This window comes from Rutilus rutilus, assembly GCF_951802725.1.
Source record: "Rutilus rutilus genome assembly, chromosome: 24".
In the NCBI taxonomy this organism is placed as follows: domain Eukaryota; kingdom Metazoa; phylum Chordata; class Actinopteri; order Cypriniformes; family Leuciscidae; genus Rutilus; species Rutilus rutilus.
Window position 1 is genome coordinate 1378574 of NC_140228.1, and position 22174 is coordinate 1400747.

Sequence of the window (22174 nt, forward strand, 5' to 3'; positions counted from 1 at the left end):
GCTAGTAGATCAACGACATCAAAGCAGATGGGATATTCTTTAAAACATCTTCTTCATTCGGGTTCGGACAGCGTGAGGGAGCGCAATAATGACAGTATTTGAGCAGATTTCTTTTGGCCGTAAAGCAATTGTTTACATCGCGAGACCTGATATCACGCGATACTTCCTGCCGCGGCTGCCGGCGGCCCGCCGTCTCAAAGTTGCAAGTGCGTATTTTCCGCTCACGGGCACCAGGGGGGTGCGAAACGACCACCATTCAACCCGAAATAAGTAATATAACCATTCCAATGACTCCGAAGCTGTTCAGTTAAGGTAAAAAAGTTACTTAGTTCACCTTTAAACAACGTGGAGCAGGACATGAAAATGAAAACTGCGTCGGGCTGAAACTATCAAAAAACACTTACGTTGGACCTGCCGCTGCATCTCTCTCTCTCTCTCTCTCTCTCTCCCTCTCTTTCTATCTCCCAGGTAACATTTACATTTATATACAAATATGTTGGGTACAATTAATGGTATAAGTTTTTATCATCTCATACATCTATTTTGGAGCTATTTTAAGTGTAACCATAACCATATATTGTCAACCCTTTCAATTACAAATGATTGGTGATAGAAGTTTTGATTTGTTATTGACTTTGAAGCGCTACCTATTGCAATACAATATCGTCACTCTATAGCAGCGCTCTCCCACATATTAAGCTATTGTATCTGTGCTTATTTCCGTCGTTGGTATAATTAGCAATGGGTGGTAATAGACAAGAGATGTACAGTTTTCTACCATCTTGCTGATAACATTTCTTTAGTCATTCGGCAGTCCTGCAGCCTGAACCACTGTAGGAAAACCACCCTTACAGTTTTATCTAATGATTCACTGTACATGGAATGACAATCATGGGTCTAAACAAAAACAGAATTTTTATTTTATTTTGTTATTTACTATTATTAGTATTATTAATTGTGTGATTATATATATCAGAATAAAATATACCACCATTATTAAAACACAAGTCAGTCAATCAGCCCCTGCTGGTAAATTATGTAATTACAGGGTGCAAAAAGCATCTTTCTCCATTGAAAACCATTCAAAAGTATTCTTGTGTTTTGCAATCAATGGATATATTATTATGTAATTTATGTATCATTACACAGAAGATGATTTTCCAGTGTCAGATTAAAAGCTTGAAAGGTATGGAAGCATATGGGTAGCAATATTCAATTTGAAATGTAATACGCAAAATGACAATGCAATATGTATTTAATCTGTATTTAATGACTGTATTTAAACTTTTGGTGCAAAATTAAAATTAAATTATATAATTTACATTTGCCATTTCATACAGTAGTTTTAATATGTAAATTGAATACATATTTTAATGATTTAAAAGTTGTAAAATTTAAATTTAAATGTATTACAGAAATGATTAGATATGTTTAACATGTTCAAGCAAAAACTGTAGCAAAATGTTCAATTAAATGTTATTTTTCTTAATTGCACTATATATATATACTATAGTACACAGATGTAAATAGGCCTATGATCAGTTGATAATTTTTATTTTTTATTTTTTTTAATCAACATTTAACTCAGAATTATCTCTGCTCAAGGTCAAGTGTTTAACTATCAAGACTGTACACAGAATACATGATAATTTAGTGAATGAATCAAAAATGTTTGTATATCATCTATATGCCAATTGTAATGTATGTATTCATCTGATCATAACGGTTGTCTGAATCATTGTGAATCAATATTTTGTCTGAGTGCAAAACGCTGCTTGCACAGGAGAGATTCAATATTTTAAATGTACATTTGTTAAAATGTTTTATTCCTGTTGGCAGTTTTTGTATTATTCTTTTAAGGATGAAGATAAGACAATGAATATTTATTGAATTAGCATAGACCTACCATCAATGAAACCATAAAGCCGACACAGAGGTGTGTGTAATTAAAATTACAGTTATTATGATTGTTAATGTTATTACTTTTTTCCATAAAGTATAGCATATACATGCGACGAAACTGTTAGTAAATCAGTGAGTGTTTTCACTAGGTGTCAGTGTTTCCTCATTCAATTCAACAAACTAAGATGAATGTGTAGTTCAGTGTAATGTGTCGCTTTTCAAGAGTTGTTTATAATACAAAATATTAGTGTTGACCCTGTGTGTGTGTGAGTGAGAGAGAGTGAGAGTGTGTGTGAGTGTGTGTGTGTGTGTGTGTGTGTGTGTGTGTGTGTGTGTGTGTGTGTGTGTGTGTGTGTGTGTGTGTGAGAGAGAGAGTGTTTGTGTGTGTTTGTGTTTGAGAAAGAGAGTGTGTGTGAGAAAGTACGCATGTGTAAAAAGAGTGTATGTGTGTTTGTGTTTGAGAGAAAGACTGTGTGTGTGTGTGTGTGTGTGTGTGTGTGTGTGTGTGTGTGTGTGTGTGAGAGAGAGAGAGAGAGAGAGAGAGTGTGTGAGTGTGTGAAGGTGTGTGTGAGAGAGTGAGTGTGGGTGTGAGTTGTAAGAGTGTGTGTGTGTGTGTGTGTGTGTGTGTGTGTGTGTGTGTGTGTGTGTGTGTGTGTGTGTGTGTGTATGAGAGAGTGTGTGAGAGTGTGTGCGTGTGAGTCATGAGTGTATGTGTGTGTGTGTAGACAGAAACTTGTTTTGTAAGGATCATTTGTAATGTGACGTGTGAGTTGTTGTTGCCATGGTGAATTTAAGACTGGAATCCCTCTATAAGGCTCTTTACCGCTCAATCCCTGTCCTGTTCCACACAGACCTCTTTAACATACACTGTAAAATCTGAACAAACGGTTATATAGAAAAGAATGTATTATTGGTCACCAGCGGTCACACATGCTTCCACTGGTGAAAAATCAGACTAATATTGATGTATACCAGTGGTTCTCAACTGGTTTGGCTGTGGGACCCACATTTTCACATGGTCATTAAGCCTCAACCCAAATTTATTTGACACACACACACACACACACACACACGAATTAACATACACATAAATTGTAAGAATATCACTAACACTGATGAATAAACTGTATAAGGTAAGGCTATTATAGCTGTCCCAAACTAGTTTTTCATAATACAAAATAAAGTGATTAAGTTGATATGAGCCACCACAGTCCTAAACAATTTAGAAAATAGCACAAAGTGAAATGAAAAGTGGTATTTTGGGTTTAGGTTACAGAAACTAGTTATCAAATACACAATGCTATAGCATGAACTGTAATGGATGCTGATCCTAAAGAATAGATTGAAAATCATACTTGCATGCAAATCCTTCCCAGGTAACACACAACGTACCACCAGTTACATAATTTATTGGTACTTTATGGCAATTTCATGACTTACTAATTGACAACGAAACATGCTTGTAATTTCATTTGCTCATAAATTAGGGTGACCAGATGAGATTGGCTGAAATTCGTGACAGGGAGGGGGGGGTGGGGTGGGGGGGGGGGGGGAGTGTTGTTTGGGGAGGTTTTGGGGTAGTCCTACTATGATATTAGACTACATAGCCTATAATAAAATGAATTTTCAAACCTGAACCATACATATTTTTATTCAAAGATCAACAGTCTGTCATTAATCTTTAGTCTGCCACAAAAAAACAACATTAAAATCATGAACTCAAATGTCATTGTGACAAAAAAAAAAAATGACTGTTTTAACAGTGCATAAATCAGACATTTCAGGCTAGCCTAACGCTAATAAACCTTATGCCAAAATTATTATTATGACGAAATTGTCGGTCATTAAATATGAAAACTAAATAATTGTGTAGATGATTTGCTTTGTGTAACCCAACATCAGACATTAGGCCGAAGTATTTTTAGCGCAATTTTCCACCGGACAAAATTGCGATTAACAACTCATGATTTCTGTTCTGTTCTGTCTGTGCGCACCAATCTTGCACTTCTATCTACTCCTCAACCAGACCACCTAGAGACTTCGGGTTTTCGGCATTATGTTAAGGAAGGTCTAATCTCGGGAACGCACAAAAAAAATCCTGGAAAAGATTTTGGATTTCCTGGAAATTCCAGAAAAAAATCAGTTTTTTGCAAATTTCTCGGCAACCATAATAGCTATCGAGTTGAAACAAATTGCAATCGATAGCTTCTAAAATGTACAATAATATTAGAAAAAAAGAATTGATCAAAAATATTTCCTTTATGCTTCAAAAATGAATTAAAACTTTATATGAAGGGAAATAAGAAAAATATCGCCTTTTCACCTATACAACTATTGTTCCACAGAAATACGTAAGGAAGGTATTCACAAGAGTCATGAGCACAATTAATTCCACTGAATTACGGCAAGAAATCAATGAAGGTATCGATCAAGATTTGGAGATGGAGCAAGAATATATGAGAAAACGACAAGAGGTTGTTGCAAAATAAATGGAAGAACGTTCAGCAAAGCGACAAAAGATGGCGACATCCACACCAACGGCTTCCTCATCGGGCGTATCTGATTTCTACGATGACTCGTGGCTTTCAGAGGATGTTTTGGCAAATATCTCGAAAGCAGAAGAAGAGTTTACAAAGTCACAAGCCAATAGTCAAGCAGAAAAGAAGGAAGAATCTGAAGAGGACAAAGCAGAAAAGGAAGCTGATACAGAGAAAATCGAGGATATTGAGTGAACACAAGATGTAAAAAATAATGAGCTAATAAAAAAAATGATGTTCAACTAGTCAAGTGATTGTGCCTTTTTTATTATCCATTGCTGATTTGATTTCAGAAAGTTCATTTGAATTTCAAGAGAAAGTTATATTCTCGAGCAACTTATTTTCTCTTTCATTTACTATCTCTTAGTGTTGTGATCCCATGACGTGAGAAAATTGCGCTAAAACACTCACTGAGTTTTTATTACTTGTTTTGCACACAGTGCGCGACCAATCAATCACTCCTTTATGACTGGATGCCTGCACATTCACTGTCCTCACGGCTGCGGCAACTTGCGCTCGCTTATCAATGCATTTAAATTCGCGCCTATACAGTATCTTTGTAGAACTTAAAAAAAAGAAAAAAAAAGATGCTGCAGCCAATGAGCAGCCGGCGGGGGCTGACTGCAGGACTATTCAACCTCCACGGACAGTTTTTAATGTTTTATCAGACAATAACTACTCAAGAATTTGCTTTAGTATAATTTTCGGGACAATTAGGGCCGGATTCGGAATTCGGGACAACGGCTTAGATTTCGGGACTGTCCCGAGTCCGACGTCTGGTCACCCTAGCTCATATAGTGACGTGATATAGCAGCGCGCGCAACTGAAGAGTGACGTCTGACAGGACAAGAAGGTTCGATTTTTTCTGAGGTAAGAGACTTTTTATTTCGAAACAAGATACGAAAATAACGTTAGAATAATGACAACAATGACACTGTCACTGACATATTGCCCGACCACATCTCATCTGACAGCCGATAACAAAGCGGTTTTCTCAGCGAACTTTACTTAAACCGCAGCATTCACGCACGGTTTTCAAACTAAAAGTCTCGCATAAAAAAACAACAACGAATTACATTTTTGTTGTTGTCTCTTTCGCTACACACTCCGCGACCCACTCAAACGGTATGGAAGATTTCCGCCACTTAATAAAAAATACAAGAGATTAATTGCGACTTTTTTTTCCTTCTTGAAATTGCCAGTTTACATCTCGCAATTCTGACTTTTTCTCAGAATTTTGATAGGCTATGATTATAAAGTCCAATTCTGAGGAAAAAAGAGTTTATCTCACTATTCTGACTTTATAACTCGCATTTGCGAGTTTATATCACGCAATTGCATGAAAAAAAGTCAGGATTGTGAGATAAAAAGTCGCAATACATTTTTTAATTTTTATTTTGTGGCTGAAACAAGCTAACGAGAAAGTTTTCTTTTAGACTCCAATAACATTTGGAGAGAAAATCAAAAAATAATGTATGCTTATGTAATAAAATATTCTTGTGAAAAACTTTTATAGACATGTATAGAATTTGGTGTTGATTATGTATTTATAGTTATATATAGTTGCAAATACACACAATTCTTTTTGTATTTTATATATAGGTTTATATATATTATTCATTATTTTTATATTTTTACCTCCTTCAAAAGCAAAAAATTCCCACACCAGCTGGTTTTGTAAATAAAAACAAGTGATTACTTAAACAATTAATTATAATCAGTCTGATTATTGTAAGATTTTGATCATGTGTATTAAATGAAGCTCTTTTTCTCCTGCCGTCTCTTGTAGGTTTCCATGGGAGACCCTGCAGGTGAATGGTGGACTGTTTGCAGAGAGACTGTTTGCGTAAGAAGCCTGTTTCCCGCTCATGCTCGGCCCGTATAAGACAGCTGGATCCATGCGATTGCGGACACGGCATCCTGAATCCTGGATGTTATCTGATGATAAGCCCCGTCCATGGATACAGCCCTCTCACTTACGGATTTCAAGGGTACTCACTTCATCTCACAATGCGGTTACCATGACAACCAGTATAAACACACAGTATCCTCAGTACATGAAATGATTACACATTCATATTCAAAAAACACTTCAGAAGGTGTATCACACAAAAACACGTGAAGTGTTTTGAAACATTATTGAACCTTGAAGCGCAGAAAATCTGTTTATTATCATCACCATTTCTACAAAAATTAGTAAGATCCTTAATGATCTAAATTGAAAAATAATTCTAACTGATGCCTTGCAATTCATCTGCAATTAAACTAATATTTATAAATATCAATATTACATTTATGCAAAATATAATTTTGTATTTTTCTTTTGTTTTATTTATTTATTTTATTTATAAATTAATATATAAATTAATTCTCTTCTTCCAGGGAGACCTGATCAAGTATTATGAAGTGATATGTGACAAAGAGGTTCATATTCAGACAAAGACACAAACCGTTCTGAATTGTGAAAATATTTAATGTCAGACAAAGAGACCAGGTTTCATAAGCTTTACATTTCAATAATTTGAGGTTCATTTGTTCAGATGGTTGTAAATATTTTACACAATTAGCATTTAAATTCATAAACTCTGCTTTTTCTAAATTTTACATACAGCACAAAAACACCAACACGACATGAAACAAGCTCAGTCTCTGTCTAGACACCAGCGTATGTGCCGTTATAGAAGAAAGGCTTGTCTGAGACACAGTGACCTACGACCTCTGGAGTCCATCTCTGAACCTTCGGCTGGCCCTTCTCATCTGGCCTCACGATGACCGTGCTGCGGGACGCTAGCGAGGGGTCCTCGTCAAAAAAGTTGAAGGGACGTAAGAAGAATCCCACCGAGTTTCCTGGAGTCGCTGTGTTGGGAATGTCTTCAGAATGAGGAATGTGCAGGAATCCCACCGTCACCCAGGCAACCAAATCCTGCAAAGAAATATGCAATTGTCAATTGTGCAATTTTTAGATTCTTGCATATCTTTATCTAGTAATTTACAATCAGGATTATAATCTTAAACTAAAAATATTAAAACACATTTTCGTTAATCTGTATAAAATAAGATATAAAACCTTAAAGGGTTCATGGCATGAGAAATCAAATTTGCCTTGATTCTATGATATATAAGAGGTCTTTGTACTATTTTAACATGCTGCAAGTTTCATAGCTTAAAACTTTCTCATTATAAAAAAAAAAAAGCATTTAATTAATAACATTTTTCGGAGCAGATTGTTTTGTCAGCGAGGCAAAGTGTACTACAGAGTTTAGAAAGAAACTTATGCACAAAGACTTTATTAATATTATAAGTGATCAAAAAATAAATAAATACATGTCATGATCCCTTTTTTTTAAATCCCTTATTTTTTGTTAGTTGCCAAGGTAACATTTAAAATGTTCATTTCATTAAAGTTGAAGTACTAAAATAAAAGTCTGTACTAAAAAAAAACTGTAGACATAAAAAAAAGGACAAAAAATTTAAATCAACAAATTACTAAAAAATTACCTAAAATTAAAATATATGAATAAATATGATAGTAGTATATTGATACTAAAATGCCACTGCTATCAGTGATCTGTTTGTTGTTTATGACACTGAATTCAGTAGAATACTTGTGAATAGTTACTATTTAAATTGATGTCATTCAAGTATTTTTATAGTTGGTACTAGTTTATTGTCATTGCATTTTATTTATGTACCTGTGTAAATGCTGACTATGTTGTACTGTGTTTACTTTTAGTGCATGTGAGGACTTGTTTGGGCTGCGCAAGCTCTATTTGCAACTGGAGGTCAAGTAATTCTACAAGTCTCAATCTGTGTACCTGGTTAACAATGTTTTCATTGTTGCGAATGTATTCCTCAAAGGAAACAACAGGCTCCCAAGGGTCATTCTGGGTGTAGATGCTAGTGCTGGTGACCTCGCTGTCCTTGTGTCTGGTTACAGCCAGTGGGTATCTGCAATCAACAAAATCATGAAGCTTTGCTTAACTGCACCACAGAATGCAAATAGACAAATGTTTTATAACGTTTGCATTAATTGCGAGAGCCTACCTTGCCCAAGTAATACCATTTTCTTCCCTCCAGCCCCGGGGCAAAACACTGTTACCATGTGAGTTGTACTGGACTCGATAGCCCTTCTTATGCCCCCACTTGTTGTTTTGATTTGGATTGTAGAAGTGCAGGTATTTGGGAAACTTCTTGCCAAAGCGGAAGGCAGCACTACGTTCAGTTTCATGCTGCGTCCTATGCAGCTTCGATTGCACAACGGTGTGTTCTGGGCTCCAGGGGTTGGTAAAGTTAACATATTTCAGATCAATGGATTCAAAGCTGTTGTCCCTCCCTGTTAAAATAGACAGAGCAGGTCTTTATTAAGTGAAACACATTATGCAATCAGCTCCAATTTACCATCTATTGTGTTGTAACTTGCACAGAGATCACAGAATAGATCAGATTGAGAAATAGAGTTCAGATTGCACACCGATATCAACTCACCTGCAATGTCAAGGTCCACTTTGTAATGAATTAGATGGGTGTGCAGGTTCCCAAGTACATAGTTGTAAACCCTGGTTCCATAGTTCAATCCGTTTTCCGTGAAGAACGTTGCATGGATGTACCCAGTCGCACTCACTCTAGACTCCATTACACCATTCTGATAGAAGACAAAGTCCCAGATGTAGTCGTAGTTGTACACGGTCGATGTGGTTCTGACCACCAGAACGTGATTTTCCAAGCCTCCATAGAAATTATAGCCTCCTTGGAAGTTGCTATTGAAGTGTCTTCTCAGAGGAATTGCAGTGGTCATTTCAAAGATGCAGAGAGCGTTTCTGTAACGCACAGGTTTGTCCGTATCATAGTAATGGTAAAGGTCTACAAAATGAGCAATTTCTGGACAGTCGATCCCAGGTGCCAATTCATAATCCGAGGTGCCCATCGCCCACCCGGCGTCAATGTACTTGGTCTGCATGGCGGCCGGTGTATCTCCAGAATAGAAAGCGATGGCTTCCTGCAAGCTGATTTCATAAGCGATTCTCTCCCCGTTGAAGCGAAGGTCAAAGATCTGCAACCCAGCCGAAGAGCGAACCCGATAGGCAAAAGACCATCCAGCATATTCCACAAAGTTCTGATCCACCTGGAATCTGCGGCCTTGGGGTTCGACAAGCTTTGCTCCATGGATGTTCGTCCGTGTGTTCATGTGTCCACGGGGAATGTAAGTGGAGAAAAGATCCTCTTCGTCATGCTCCGGCAGCTTTAATTTAGAGATCGTCCCTTTCTCGTACTTCTCCACAAGTTCCTCCACGCTATCGAAATACTGTCCGTTATACCACACCTTCTCCACAGTCCACTTACTGTGATCCAGGTCTTTGTGGTTAACGAGGACCTCGAAGCCCACGGGGTGGATGAAGTAGCCTTCCACAAACTTCTGCAGCATGATCCACGTACGCCTCTCTCCTGGCCCTAAACCTCGAGGAGCGATGTCCGAGAAGGTCAAGCAGCGATCGGTGCAGTTGCCGAAAGTAAAGCCGGTGCTTTCCTGCAGAATCTTATTTGCTTTAGCTCCTACTTTCTCCAAAACCCCATTCAGGTGCTCGTACTCCACAGAGGAGATTGGCCTCGACTCGAAGCGGATGAGGCGCTCACCCTTGAACGTCTTCAAATGGTAGGACTTTGGGAAGGGCAGGGGGCCAACAACAAACTCGGTTACGTTCGGCTCCATTTGGTTCCCAAACTGGACCACAACACGTGCCTGCCGGGAAGGTTTCGCCTGTCCTCTGTCCAGCGCACGGAGCGCCTCGTGTTTGCGGGGAACATGCAGCTCCATAAGGAGAATGCTGTTCTTCTTGAGGGACTTGTCTCGTGCCGATGTGAGGCCCAGCTCGCTGCAGGAGTAGAGGTAGTCTCTCACGGCGTTCATCTCTCGGGGAGTGAGATCGGCAAACATCAAAGCTCCGTGTTGAGCCCATTCCCGTGTTCTTGACGAAGCGGAGGACGTTGCTAGAGACGCCAGGAGCAGAATCCAGGAGAGCCACATCTTGGCCCCTGCAAAATGAACAAGCAACTCTTAGAACATCTCATATCTTTTTAGTTTTCAGGTGAAATCTTTGTTTATAATAAGTGTGCTAGTGTCCCCATCAACCTTAAACAGCTACACCAGCCATGCTAGTTCATCAGCTACTTCTCGACCAGTTACTCAAACACCAAACCAGCACTAAACAGCCTAGATCAGCATAAACATTCATTCTGTATCTTCTTCTAAAAACTAAAATTCAAACTCTAAGCTTTAAAACTATGACCACCAAAATCTGCACACCTTCTGACTTGATTTTATGCTAAAATTCCCAAATATCCCATAGACTTACATTGTCAGTTCAAATGGGCCAAGACTCTTCAAAATCCTATCTATCTATCTATCTATCTGTCTATCTATCTATCTATCTGTCTGTCTGTCTGTCTGTCTGTCTATCTGTCTATCTGTCTGTCTGTCTGTCTGTCTGTCTGTCTATCTATCTATCTATCTATCAAAATATATATATATATATATATCTGTTTGTCTGTAATTCTATCTATCTGTCTATCTATCTATCTATCTATCTATCTATCTATCTATCTATCTATCTATCTATCTGTCTGTCTGTCTGTCTGTCTGTAATTCTGTCTATCTATATTCAAGTACATAAGTATGTCTTTCAAACATTTCCATCTAATTTTAGCCGTGCTTTTAAGCAGATCTTAATATTTTTAGAGCGCCTCCCTCTTTGAAGCGGTGCATACTTTGTACAGAGAATCTGTACCAAATTATAGTAATAAAGATACAAGGGTGGCATGAGCTAACACCTCTCTCTTCCTCGGACTAAGATGAAAAATAGATGAACCATTATGCCATTATGAAATGGGCTGTTTTGAAGCTGACATTGATTTTCTGCCACCCAACAGCAGTAACATTTTTCATAGTCTTCTTGTTTTTTCTTTTGTTCCATATAGTCACAATCTATTTCTAACATTTTCTCCTGCAGTGTCGATTTAATTGCACTATTATGTAACCCTCCATTGCATGAAGGTCCAGTGACTCACCTTGTAATTAGAATAAAAAAGGAGCGACAAATGATAACAGCACATATTAAAAATCAATAAATGAGCTTACCTTCAGTGACTGTTTCCAAGTTTGCAAGCTTGATAAATTCCCTGGAAGCTGCTACAGCTGCAATGTGTTGTTTCGATCAGCCAGTTGGTGCAGTGCTCTTCTGAATCGTACTGCTCTGATGTTTCTGCTTTTATCAGCCACCCACTGCTCTTGAATGGAAGGTGATTGGCCAGCAGAAGGTCATAAAACTTCAGAAGAACAAAGGCAAGAGATGACACTGCATGAAAAGTGTGATTTTCATCAGTTAATGTCACTGTGTAAATAGCCGTGGGGGTTTAATGGTCAGGAACTGCCGATAATGAACCTGGAATTGGCTTTGATTGAGAGTTGGTACTTCTGTGAATAGTGGGCTAATTACTCCAATGTAGGGAAAATCTGGTTTAAAAAGTCTTAGTTTAATTATAAACTCTTAGATTGTAGTTTGAAGGATAAGCAAGGATAATTTGCCTTCTGTGCCACTAGAAGACAAACGAAACATTAATTATATCATAGTGGATTTATACAGAATGCACACTGTAAAAGATAATGCACTTTTACAGTTTTTCTCAGTTCGCTTTGGTGCATTTCTCACATCACTATTTACATTTGCACAACAGTTAATGCAGTTCTCAAAACAATTAGTACAAACTGCAAAACCTAGTTGATAACCTGCAAAAGCGTGTCACTTGCTCAAAATGGATAGCTCATTCCTCAAAAGCAAGTTTTCATGTCAATGAAAGTGTCAGTGTCATCAAGATGAAAAGTCCTGACACCATTGTTTATGAACAAGATAGTCAAATGGCTTTGTCATGTTTTCATTATGACAGTTTACTCTGTAAATGTTTTCCAATGCAAAAAAGTCAGATCTTGGTGACACTACCTGAACATGCTCAAGACAGCACTATATACTATTTGCACAGCCATTTGAAAAATACAGTAAAGTTACACATTACTGTATTTATGAGGGAACTGAGTACAAGGCACTGAATATGTATGTTTCACATTTTTACTGCATATGCTCTTTGCAATTCTAATTTGTTCACAGCATTGTGCAAAAGAAAAAATACACCCTTATTTACAACAAACATAAACTCCCTTTGGGTAGAGCTGTGCACAACTGTACACAATACTGCAGTACATATTGGAACTGAACATACAACATACATAGTACTGTAATCATTCATGCACATCCAGACGTTCCTCATCAGTGAAAGCTGAGATTCACCTGATAGAAATTGTTCAATTTAGGAGACATTTTCTGAAAAAAAAAAAGATTTAAAAAAAATTGTAAAATTTGCTTGACAGATTTTGACAACTAGTTCAACATTTTTGTATGTAATGACTCAAGTGATGAAATGAGGACTATTAGTTTTATATGGAATGACTATTCAGCATTCACAAGTATAGTTAATTTTGACTGACATGACATACAGTACAGGTCAACAGTTTGGAAACATTACGATTTTTTGTATATTTTTGAAAGAAGTCTCTAATGCTTATCAAGTTTACAGTTTTTCTCGATTGCTTAAAAACATTTCTTGAAACTATGCCTCGTATTCTCAAAACTGTAAACACAAATCCATAACGTCTCACCCAATTTCCCAAACATCCTATTTTCAGGTCAAAATATGAAGCTCTACACTCAAAACCATTCACTCTTGCTGAAAAACCAAACTTTGACCTCAGACAGGACACACAAGCCCTCAAAATCACACACACTACAACATAGTCTAACACACTGGTGCAATAAATTCAAAACAACATTTCCAAAACTGGTAAGTTATGTTGCTTGTGGTCCCCCCCCTCACAAACCTTTTCACATGATGAACACAAAAGACACAACCAATGGATACATTGGCACATTTTTATTCATTCATGTACTACACAGTACAACACACACACACAACAAAACAATTTTTTTCCCCGGTTTTACTTTTCTTTTTTATTCTCTCGTGATTTTTTTATTTTATATTTACTTACAGTAAGATGTGTGTGACCATCATATGACAGTAAAAGAGTACACACAAACCTTATTCTAATATGGAATTGTATTGGAATGGTAAAGAGTGTTACAGTTTTTCTCGATTGCTTAAACACTATAACCAGGCTTTTGAACTAAAATTTCAAAACCATAATGCCATTTATCAAAAAGCACACCCATTTCACTAAACTATAAACACTATTCCCTGTTTTGACACATGAGTCAAATTTGTTGAACTGTCACTGCAAAACTCTACACACAAATCCCTTCATTTCTCATTGCCTACACCATGTTGTCATTTAGAAAGCACTAGCATTCAATATTGTTCACACAAGTCAGCACAGCTTCAGCTCAGTTAGCACACAATTACCCAAGTGGAAACACTAGGAGTCAATTAACACACATCAATCAGAACCTTCAATAGATAGATAAAGGGGCCCAAATCAGTTTATTGAGTTTTGGAACAATGGATCCAGAAAGACATGAAGGAAGAGATCGAGGAGGGATAAGGAGGAGGACGAAGGGCAAGAAGACAAGCAGTCACTCTAGTTGCACGTCTTTATCAATGGTATGACTATGAGGGAGGCTGGGCTATGAGTAAGGCCAAATTTGAGTCGCTTTACTGTCGCCTCGAGAACCTTCAGGGAGGTGTGGTGGCAAACACAATTCTATCACTGAATAAAAGACAAACATTTCCAATAGTCTTTGATGAGGTTTATTTTCTTGCAAGAAAAGGCCAGCAGTTGTACAGTCACACAGAGTGGCACAGAGTGTAACAGTGAAGGGAGGGCATCCTTCATCCTTTATAGTCTTGACTCCCAGAATGTTATCTTTCTAGGCCAATGATGGTATTTCAACCATATGTGGAACATTCTTAGACGTGTTCATCATATTGTCAAAATCAAAAAAGCCATAAGCCGATAGCCAAAAGCCATCAAATTCATGAATTTGCCCTGAAGAAGACCATGTTGGTCGAAACATGTTGGCATTTTTTAATGGTTTAAGCCACTATTAATAAAGGCTTTTTAACTTTTTTCCTTCTCCTCCTTGGATTTTTTTGAGTGCCTGGGACTTGTTTTACTTTGGATTTGTTCCCCTACCCCAAGAGCACCTATCACAGACTCTTACTCTACCTGAGCGCCTGGTTGAACTTTTTACAATAGATAATTTCATGTGGGACTTGATTGGCCTCCAACTCCATGACTCTCTGAACGTAATTAGACACAGTGTGCTGTGCTGTACTGTATATCTACTGTATGTCCTAATGTACTCCAGGTTTATAGAGTAGTTTACTGCAAAACACACTGTGTATAGTACAGTAATGACTGTATTGCATAACCTTACCTGGACGTATTGGTGACGGAGTTCTTTGATGTGCTCACTATTCCTTTCAAAAGGAACTTTGTATAGTTGTTTCATTCGGACTCTGTGTTTAGCTAGAGTCCGAGAAATGGATGTTATGCTGATTGCTGCAATGTTCCCAAAAACAAGGTTGTCCTCTGCAACTCTGGACTGAATGTCCTTCAGTTTTATTTCATTGTCAGCAATCACCATGTTGACAATAGCAAGTTCCTGTTCTTCATTCAGGAGCGTTCCTCTGCCCCTTGAGGGAGGTAGACGTTGAATCCTTAGAGGGACAAAATACAGTTACATATTAGAGACCGGAGGCATACAGTCACTCTAATACTGTAAATGGTAATATTACAGTATTTACACTTTGCTGTAGGAGAAGCAATATCCTACCTGTTGGTTTCTCTGAAAATACGGACAATGGATGCCACTGTGTCCCGGCTGAGATTTGGCTGTACTCGTTCACCAGCCTCTCTGTATGATAGCCCGTGGTTTATGACATGGTCAATGATAGTAGCTCTTATTTGATCAGTTACCCTAGCTCTGCTCCTTCTTTGAGCGCCACCACACATTCTAACTCCTCTCCCTCTACCTTGCCCCACTCCTCTCCCTTGTCCTTGTCCTTGTCCTTGTCCCACTCCTCTCCCTTGTCCTTGTCCTTGTCCTTGTCCCACTCCTCTCCCTTGTCCTTGTCCTTGTCCCACTCCTCTCCTCTCCCTTGTCCTGGTACTCATCTTCCTCTCCCTCGTGCAGGCTCGCTCGCTCTTTCTTTCTTTCTTTCTCTCTTTGTGTTGCTCTATATTGTTCCTTTTCCACACAAGATCAGCCCAAAGAGTCCTCTTTTAGAACATATGATCATAGAATAGAGTGAGGCATTTATATAGCGCTTTCATATGTACTACTGTACACCCAAAGCGCTTTACAATCATATCAGGAAATCTCTCCTCAACCACCACCAGTGTGTAGCATCCACTTGGATGATGCGACGGCAGCCACAGTACAACGGCGCCAGTGCGCTCACCACACACCAGCTATAGGTGGAGAGGAGAGAGAGTGATAGAGCCAATTCAATGGAAGGGGATTATTAGGAGGCCATGATTGGTAAGGGCCAATGGGTGGAATGTGGCCAGGACACCGGGGCTACACCCCTACTCTTTACGAGAAGTGCCATGGGATTTTTAATGACCACAGAGAGTCAGGACCTCGGTTTAACGTCTCATCCGAAAGACGGTGCTCTTTGACAGTATAGTGTCCCCGTCACTACACTGGGGTGTTAGGACCCACACAGACCACAGGGTGAGCACCCCCTGCTGGCCTCACTAACACCTCTTCCAGCAGCAACCTGGTTTTCTCAGGAGGTCTCCCATCCAGGTACTAACCAGGCTCAGTCCTGCTTAGCTTCAGTGGGCAACCAGTCTTGGGCTACAGGGTGATATGGCTGCTGGCGATCATGTGATTGAAAGAACCTCAACACCTGAGTGTGCTTCCTAGATGGGAATCAGCTGTGATTAATATATTTGCATAACTTCAATAAGCTGTTTCTCATTAGCAATGGAATAAAATACAGGGAACATATTTGTGTTTCAATTCACAATATAAACAGCTGTTCACTTTGACTTTAGCCTGTAAGGTTAGGTTCAGAACATGGTGTTATCTGTTCTGACATACAGTGTTAAAGCATTGGTAAATTTGGCAGTAAAAATCCATTGTTTTGGTCTTGTTTGAGCTTGTGTGTAAAAGAAGTTCAAGCATTTTAAATTTGTGTTAATTGTATGCATTTTGTGTTAAAGCAACAAGAAATGTGTTAATAGTATAGCTTACACAGGCAGATGTAGTGCTAACTGTGTTAAGAGTTTTGGAAAATTGTTAAAAGTATCATGTCATAGCAATCGTAAAAAACTGTAATTCTGTAAAAAATAATGTTAACTGTTCTGATACCCTTTTACCTTGGATCTGTTCTTCACTCAGGTTAAACGAAGTGGAAATGCATATGCAGTGGGCATGCAAGTTGCAATGACATTACTGACAAAACTCAAACATTATAGACTAAAACATGCTTGCCTGACAAGATCATCTTCTCTATCATTCCTCCACAAAGAAGGAAGAGCCGTTCCTTCAGTAAGAAGAATGAAAGAACGAACGATGGCCAGCACTTCTCAACGAACGCCAAGAAAGAAATCTACTATACCCACAAAGGCTGATGAAAATGTCTGATTATAATAGCCTACATGTTTATTACATTTGTTTATATATTACTTGACTTAATACACAAAAACACTGTGTATAGCACCTTGTGTGTAAGCAAGTAAAGTGATAAATAATTTGGTGTGTTGTTACAACCTCTGGCTTGAGCTTTATTGACCCCTTGCATAATTTGGATAGTTTATTTCTTTCAGATTTTTGCTAAAAATCTACAGTCTCTGGACATCCATAATTCACGCTTCATGGAAAAATCGCCAAATCCAAAAAGTGATTGTCTGGCCACAGATGAAGTTTTCTTGCAACAGGTTAATACATACCTGTCAACATTTGGGAACCAAAAAGGGCTACTGCACGCCGCATTTGCGCGTGATGTGCGTACCGCAAGCACAGTACAAAAAGTTAGTTAGTTTTACTGACATTTGGCCTGACGACATCTCATCTTACCGAAGATAGCCAACTGAATAAGGACAACGCGCTTTTCTCAGCATCTGACAGAAGTGTCACAAGCTTTCACACACATTTTCTAAAATAAAAGTAGCATCAGAAAAAAAGAGAATTACGTTTGTTGTTGACTGCACACTATTCGACTTCCTCAAAACGGTCTTGCAACCCACCAGTTGAGAAAGATTGACTCTATATTTACTATGTGCATATCATGTCTGATGTTCTGCTGAAGCTCTTTCGGCACTTGCACATTTCCGCACTCGTTTGACTTGCGCCTGGCGCTGAGGTGAAGTTGGAGAGTGCGTCTGAAAAGTCTCACGTTTTTTGTGGTCTTAAAGAGACGGTTCAGTGTTTTAAAAAGCGCAATTTTTGTCAATAAAAAAAGAGACAGAAACAGCAGTTGTGAGAGGGGTGGCCAAGCTTAGACCAAGGGTGGCCACCCTCTAGCTCATATCGCCCAGCCCTACTGAACACTTTATTACTTTTTGTGTTTTAATAATCAAGTTATTTTGTAAATTCATCTCCATTTTTTTATATCCGATAGAAAGCCACTGCAAACCTACGATCCTGAGGCGGCAAAAAGACATCTGATGCCCCGTCCGAGACCGTAGCCTCGGGCTAACTTGTACTTGCTGTGTGCTTGTGTGTTTTTTAATGCTATCTTACATTTCATCCACATGTCCCTCTTAAATGTCTATTTTCTTTCCCTAATATGTTCATTCATGTCCTTACGCTGGCTGTACTGTAGTAGCCCATGATATAAGTTCCACGAATAGCCTATACAATATTAGTCTGTATGGCACACATATTGTTGTATCTTAACAATTATCATAGACTAATATGAACCATACGTTTATTTAATATTAATATTAAGGGAGGGGTTTACTCAAAATAATATAATTCCCCAGGCTGACTAATAGCAGCAAATATATCAGCCAATCACAAATTCTTTTTCTATTTTAAAAGTTGTGGTTTCATCCAACAGGTACTTTGGCAAATTCAAGGTGGTTTTATTCATGTTATTCAGAGCCATTCGCACTTTTGCCACCCAATCCGACGGTTTCTGTCACCAGCAAAGGCTGTGAATTGTCGATAACTGCCGATGATTAGAGATGTCATCGAGTACTTACAGGGACGAAAATCTGGCTTTTCATGCAGTGTGATTAATGGACTCGCATTATCGTATTAATTGCATTATCACTGCACATTTCTCAGGGTAAGACTATTACAATGAATTCTGTTTCAATGTGAATTAGAGCTGCACACTGACAGATGTTTGCACTGTTTATATGAAAAAAAGAAAAAAATTGGTAAATTTGCAGATATCAGGAAGGAAAATTAGAAGGTTTGTACATTTTTCTTTCTGCCCAATTCCATAGTCATATTATCACATCGTTTCCTGAACACTTTTACCTCAGCTTTCCCTTAATTATTTCAATATTTTTACAGAACAATGCTACACACATATTGGAGTAGCACTATATCAGTTATACAAATAAAATATAGAATATATCGTTTTTTGCATACTTTATGCAATGCTCAATTTAAATTGAATAACAATGAAATGTACAGAATTATGTACAATATGATATATAATGGAATGTAAATGTGTGTAAGAAAAAGTATGTGGACGTCGAAGAGCTCAAAAATGAAGTTTATTACAGCATATAGCAGTGGCAAGGTACACAAAGCACCTTGGGTTCACCGGCGTCAGAACGAACCCAGAACATCTCAAACCTTTTATCCTGTTACAGTTTTACCATTGTTAATGTAAATGAAGTTGCTCTTGTTGCAACAGCTGTGGTCTGTATGTTAATGAAGTTGTGACACCCCATTGTCTGAGATGGTTCTCTGTGTCCCACACCCATTCCCATTCTACAACTGATGATGACCATTTGCTCAGGATGTGATCAACCCAAATGGTGAAGAAACAATATAACTTCACTTTCTTTCATCTCTATGATAATTAAGCCATTTTGGGAATGAGCTCATTCTAAAATATATTTTGGAGTGGAATCTGTGCTATATGTTATTGTATGTTTTCTGTAGATCAGGCACAATGTTCATGCTTTCTGGTAAGACGGATACATACAAACTGTGAACACGATCAAATTCAGTGGATATTCCACAGTCATACTGGTGATGAAATCGTAAAGATATTTTCTAAGGTAAGTCCAGTTAAAGTCCCTCTGTGGTGAGAATCCAGCTTTTAATGTTGTTTATGTGTCTATGTGGTGTTTTCAATATGCTTTAAGACAAAGCATGTGTAAGTTCATAAGTCGACACCATTGCTGAGTATTTCCTCCTTAAAACTGCAGTGAACCAAAGACAGTCTCAAAAACACACTTTGAAATTGCTGGTGTTTTTGACGTCACAAACTACCTTGTAACCAATCAGATCAACGTGTGATCGTCAGCCAGTGGATCTATGAGCTGAGTGAGTGAGTGGAGGCGGGGCTCATTTGCATATTCATACCATATATACTAAATGAGGCAAGGGTGCCGTGTTTCATTCAAGATATTTTAAGACTTGAAGAAATATTTTTTTCAAGGAAAACACATTGAAATATGTCATTTTGGTGATAGAATTTTAGACTACAGGGAGTCTTTAAAGAAAACACCAGTACTTATGGTGAATTGAATCTTACTAGCTGTGGCGTTTTGAAGAAAATAGCATAAAAAGGAATTAAAAGAAAAGACCAGATGTAGAAACTTTAAAATGCAGTTCGCATATGTTAAATCAATACAGATCATATATGCACTTCTTCAACAGGGAGTAACAAAGTTCTGACAGCTGAAGTGAATTACATTGTGAGTCTGATTGGAAAGACAGCTGATGCTGTTACTGCTGGTTTCACACCAGTCAAAACCATCTGACATGAAGTAGGCCATCAGTATACATGTAATATGAGGCTGTTATGGTTAATTATTAGCTTGTGTATTTCACAATGCTGGCCTGCAGAGAGTTTACTGATAAACACTTAAATCCCCAAAGCAGTAATCTGTTATGTTTGCAATATTAAGATAATGCAATAATATATATATATATATATATATATATATATATATATATATATATATATATATATATATATATATATATATATATATATTGTTTAAGATGTGTTTTAAGATTATAAGTATTTTTATGCTTGCTCAGTTTTAATTCGTCACTTGTTTGAGACATTTTGTTTGATTTTGGATTAAAGGTTATGTTTAACATTCGTCTTCCCTGCACTTTAAACTACAAGTCTATTGGTAAAATACCCAAAAGAAAGTCCAGCAAGACAAATAAAACTTGAATAATGCTATCCAAGTCTCTATCAACAAGTTTTATTTAACACTCATTTATTGCTCAATATTTGAAAATGTTTTTTTTTTCCAAGAATCACATTAATACATAACATTTTCCACCATAACATTAAGAAACACAATATTCTGGTATTATTATTTTTTAAACCCAAGGACACATTAATGCAGAGGCTTGTAAATGCAGCAATACACGAGTCAAATTAATTAATTTTTTTGAAAACTTGATACATTTATTCACCAGGGTTGTATAATGTTATAAATGACTAATTTGTTTTAAATTTCCGTACATTATTTGCAGTAATGCCCGCTTTGATAGACCTTAGACACTTTCTTTTCATACTTTCTACAATATAATTTAATAGTGTACGTCCATTCCTCAAGATTTGACCATTTTAACCTTTCTGTTACTTCCACCACACAGCGATCTCTGTCACTAGACTACTAATCACGAGCACCTGTCATCAATTACACCTTTATCAACGCACACACCTCAGCCTCAGTGAAATGTCTGGCCTTAAACAAGGAAAGACTCCTTTACCTGCTCTTTGCATTTCTCCAGAGTGTGTTCCAGTTTCTCCACGTCTGTTCCTGAGTAAATCTACGTCCAATACTGAACTTCATCCCCACTACCGAGGCGTGTTTATCTCTGTTCTCCACCTGCATCGTGAGAAAGGATTAAGACTATCATTCTTCTGCCTGTTCTTCCCATCTGATTTATTGACATATTACTCACCTACCTCTGCCCTGTGTTGCCAAATAAAGTGTGTCTGGATCCTTAAAACCTGTGTTCAGTGTATATATCCTGACACTTTCCTTCTCATTTGCGAGTTTCCGATGGAGATGCTTTTGCCAAAACAACCAGCAGCATCTCATTCTATTCTTCGTTCCTGCAGCTCAAACTGGTGTTACACATCAAACTAGAGATTGTGATGTTCTTGTTTGGTCTCAAATATACTGAGCCGCCTACCAGGAAGACAACATTTTATGATGTTTTGATTTCTTATTGGTTTACTTTTACTATTAGTACTATGTAATTGACCCTGGTCACTATATGGAGCTGTCAAACAAGTAAATCAGCGTTTCAAAAGCATCACAGAATTGTTTACACTCTTCAAGAAGTCAAACTGACTTATAGTGACTGCATGTTAATCTGAGATTGGAGGAAGTGTTTTAACTTCTTCCCTTCTGAGGTCAAAGTGTGTCTGGATCTTTAATACCTGTGTTGAGTGTATATATCCTGACAGAGGTCTGGCCTTCTGTCAGGATATATACACTGAACACTGGTATTAAGGATCCCGACACACTTTATTATGCAAAACAGGGCAAAGGCAGGTGA

At 37.8% G+C, this 22174-nt stretch overlaps 1 protein-coding gene across 1 annotated transcript; it reads right to left on the bottom strand.

Annotated features, from left to right (window-relative positions):
* Positions 1–6891: 6891 nt before the first annotated feature.
* aoc1 (amine oxidase copper containing 1) lies at positions 6892–21757 on the bottom strand. Its single transcript, XM_084398905.1, has 7 exons — positions 21572–21757; positions 21377–21495; positions 11572–11759; positions 8925–10469; positions 8484–8772; positions 8255–8387; positions 6892–7362 (listed from the first exon to the last, which is right to left on the bottom strand). The coding sequence occupies exons 4-7, from the start codon at positions 10459–10461 to the stop codon at positions 7093–7095; spliced, it is 2229 nt and encodes a 742-aa protein (XP_084255031.1). The 5' UTR covers positions 10462–10469; positions 11572–11759; positions 21377–21495; positions 21572–21757; the 3' UTR covers positions 6892–7092.
* Positions 21758–22174: the final 417 nt, after the last annotated feature.